The sequence below is a fragment of the Panicum virgatum genome, chromosome 6N (assembly GCF_016808335.1).
Source record: "Panicum virgatum strain AP13 chromosome 6N, P.virgatum_v5, whole genome shotgun sequence".
Lineage (NCBI taxonomy): Eukaryota > Viridiplantae > Streptophyta > Magnoliopsida > Poales > Poaceae > Panicum > Panicum virgatum.
In genome coordinates, this window is record NC_053150.1 from 44,993,493 (window position 1) to 44,996,647 (window position 3,155).

The following is a 3,155-nucleotide window of genomic DNA, read 5'->3' on the forward strand; positions in this document are numbered from 1 at the left end:
AAAGTCTTAGCACTGCAGTCCAGACAAGAAGCCTACTACTAGCTCGTGGACCGGGCCGGCCGGACTCGAAGGACCAGCGCAACTGATGGTCTGCAACATGCTCGAGTGGATCGACCACTATCCGCAACGTATATACGGCTCTTGATCGAGGACAGCAGGAGAGAAGCCCGCCGTGCATGCGCATCATGCGTGTGCGTCGTGTCTACCTACGTACGACGGCGACGGCGACTCAGCGACGCCGACGCGGGCCGTCCGCGTACGGTCCCCCTCCGTCTCCGACTCTCCGTACCCGGCGGCGACCATGGAAGCGCACGCGAGACAGCAACGCGCCTAAACACGGCAGAGGAGCGGAGCGCGTCATCAGCTTCCTGCGGCGTGTACCATGCGTACGTGCGTGCGCGCCCTCGCCGTCCTCGTGCTCGGCCCAGGTTTGTTTGACGCGCGCAGCCGGCCGGCCTCTTGCTGACGGGAAGAGTCCAACTCCGATGAGCCTCCCTGCTGCCATTCATGTGATGCGGCTGCGCCGCCCCCGGTCTGCATGCCCCAGTAGTGCATATATATACCCCCACTGCACCCTGCTCGTCCCAAACCACCTAGCTCAACGGCCACAAAATTAAATCTTGTCAAGGAACAGCATGGATGTTGTTCTAGCTCGGTGCCACCTCCGCCATGCCGTCGGGGCGCTCCTCGCCGCCGAGTTCCTGCTCTCCGCCGCCGTCAGGGCGCAGGATGAAACAGGCCAATATACTTGAGCTCGATCGATCGAAAGCATGCTGGCGTCAATAATGTCTTCTTCAATCAGTCGTGGTCCCACACCATGCGTGCTCGTGCTCGTGCACCTATCCATATCCACTATGCATGCATAGTAGTACTTCCTCTATTTCAAATGATTAATTTTGGATTTTCTGTTCAAATTATTAGTTTTCGATTTTCTAGATACATATTTTTTCTATGCATATATATAATGTTTAGATGCATAGTAAAATTAATATATCTAGAAAATTTAAAATGATTAATAATTTAGAAAAGTTAAATTCATATATAATGTTTGGTGGTTAATTGCAGACAACGAGCGCGAGTTCAGCTACAACCGGAGCGCGCCGAACGGGCCGGATCGCTGGGGCGAGATCAAGCCGTCGTGGGCCAACTGCAGCCGCGGCCGGATGCAGTCGCCCATCGACCTCTCCAACGCCAGGCCGGAGCGCTCCCTCGGCTTCCTCAACTACTCCTACCGCCCCGCCCAGGCCACCATCGTCAACCGCGGCCACGACATCGCGGTGAGCCGCCGTCGTCGCCACCACTCCGCCGCCGCCGGGCAGCGCATGCACAACAATTAACAATGGCCTCCCGACACTCTGCGTCACTCTCGCAGGTGATGTTCAAGGGCGACGCCGGGAGCCTGGTGATCAACGGCACGGCGTACCACCTGCGGCAGCTGCACTGGCACACGCCCAGCGAGCACACCGTCGGCGGCCGCCGCTACGACATGGAGCTGCACCTGGTGCACGAGTCCGCGGCGAACAAGGCCGCCGTGATCGGCGTCCTCTACAAGGTCGGCCACCCCGACCGGTTCCTGCAGACGCTGGAGCCCGCCATCAGGCTCATCAAGGAGACGCGGGACATGGAGGTGCCCATCGGGGTGGTCGACCCAAGCGGCGCCCGCGCCACCGGCAGCGTGTACTACCGCTACATGGGCTCCCTCACCACGCCGCCCTGCACCGAGGGGGTCGTCTGGACCGTCTTCCAGAAGGTAAACCGGTTGCTTGGCTCTTGTGGTGGACTGGTGGTCGCGTCCTCAAGCTTCCTGGTGCTCTATTTGTGCAGGCTCGCCACGTGGCCAAGTACCAGCTGGAGCTTCTCAGGGATGCGGTGGATGACGTAAGAGTCGATCTCTCGTTGGCCTCCTCGTCGTTCCTTCCTCTAATTTTCACAAGCCTGTCGAAAATAAAAGATTAAGACGGCGTAGCTAGAATAATAAAATCTGGTAAAACCGTAAAAGGCGGTGTAAGAACGGAATCTGGTTTTGGTGTTTGTGAGCTTGATTGACCGAGTGCCTTTCTTGCGTGTGTTCTTATCAACTTCTGCAGGGCAATAGGGAGAACGCGAGGCCACTTCAGGATGTGAACGGCAGAGACATCAGCGTCTTCCGGCCGAAGCCCTGTGTACTGGGTAAACAGTACTACTAGATGGTGATGCATGGGCTGATCGATCGACAGGGATACCACAGTAGTGTGTGGTAGCTTGTTATGCATCTTGGTAGACGGCGAACATGTCTTGTGCTTCTCTCTACTTATGTGTCTTGGCTGTAGCAGGACTAAATAAAACACGGGGTCATTTATGTTCTCAATTTCTCATTGATTGACCTCGCATGCATGCTCAGAAGAAAATAATAATTTACGTGTCCATCATGTTGACGTGGAGATCGATTTGATCAAATGGTGTTTTTGTCTTGCCATTTTAGGTTCTCCTTCAAGATTAATCACGTGGCATGCCACTGTAGTTTATTTTACTATTGTTTTTAAAAAAAATTACACGTATAACTCAGACACTCACGACACCCACACACTTACCCCTATAAACGCAAATCCTACTCTACGAGCATCTTCGAAGACTGAACCGATAAATTTTACTATTTTTGAGTTATTTGATGAGTGCTGAACTAGTAGAAATATGATCATCCAACAGGCAGAATGCAAATGATTTCAAATAATCATCATTAAGTAGGGAGAACTTAATTGGGCCATCCAGTCAATAAATAGCTGATTGGTTGTCTGGATCTCAGCTAAGCCAGGCTCTCACTATGCAACCAGTGCACCGCGCCATTTTCTTCTGAGTCAGTGATGCACCGCGCGCACCCAGGCCCGCATGGTACGCTCAATTCTAGCGTTCCTCTCGAGCCGGTTCGTGGGCTGCTTTTGACAGTCAGGTCCGGTACCCCATGCAGATAATCAAACGGATCTAGATTGCACCCTGCGAGCCTGGCCAGAGGTGGATGCGGGCAACCAAGCCTTATAGAAGCGATGTAGAGCAGTACGATGGCAGGCAACCAATCAGCTGCTCTTCTCAATCATGCTGCAAGAACGCAGAGAACCAAACAATATCCTTCAACCTAGGCAATGAGAGCCTATAGCTAGCTCACCGGTGCGGGGCAGGCT

At 53.8% G+C, this 3,155-nt stretch overlaps 1 protein-coding gene across 1 annotated transcript; it reads left to right on the forward strand.

Annotated features, from left to right (window-relative positions):
- The first annotated feature begins 596 nt into the window (after positions 1-596).
- On the forward strand, positions 597-2,354 carry LOC120677366 (alpha carbonic anhydrase 7-like). The gene is made up of 5 exons (XM_039958521.1): positions 597-738; positions 1,066-1,277; positions 1,373-1,750; positions 1,825-1,878; positions 2,088-2,354. Exons 1-5 carry the CDS (start codon positions 636-638, stop codon positions 2,184-2,186), a joined length of 846 nt encoding a protein of 281 aa, XP_039814455.1. The 5' UTR covers positions 597-635; the 3' UTR covers positions 2,187-2,354.
- Positions 2,355-3,155: the final 801 nt, after the last annotated feature.

Excerpts from the sequence above, each read along its gene's own strand:
- LOC120677366 (XM_039958521.1), top strand. The coding sequence starts at position 636 with ATGGATGTTGTTCTAGCTCGGTGCCACCTCCGCCATGCCGTCGGGGCG. Across the intron at positions 1,278-1,372 it reads ACCGCGGCCACGACATCGCG|GTGATGTTCAAGGGCGACGC; the intron begins GTGAGCCGCCGT and ends TCACTCTCGCAG. Across the intron at positions 1,879-2,087 it reads TCAGGGATGCGGTGGATGAC|GGCAATAGGGAGAACGCGAG; the intron begins GTAAGAGTCGAT and ends CAACTTCTGCAG.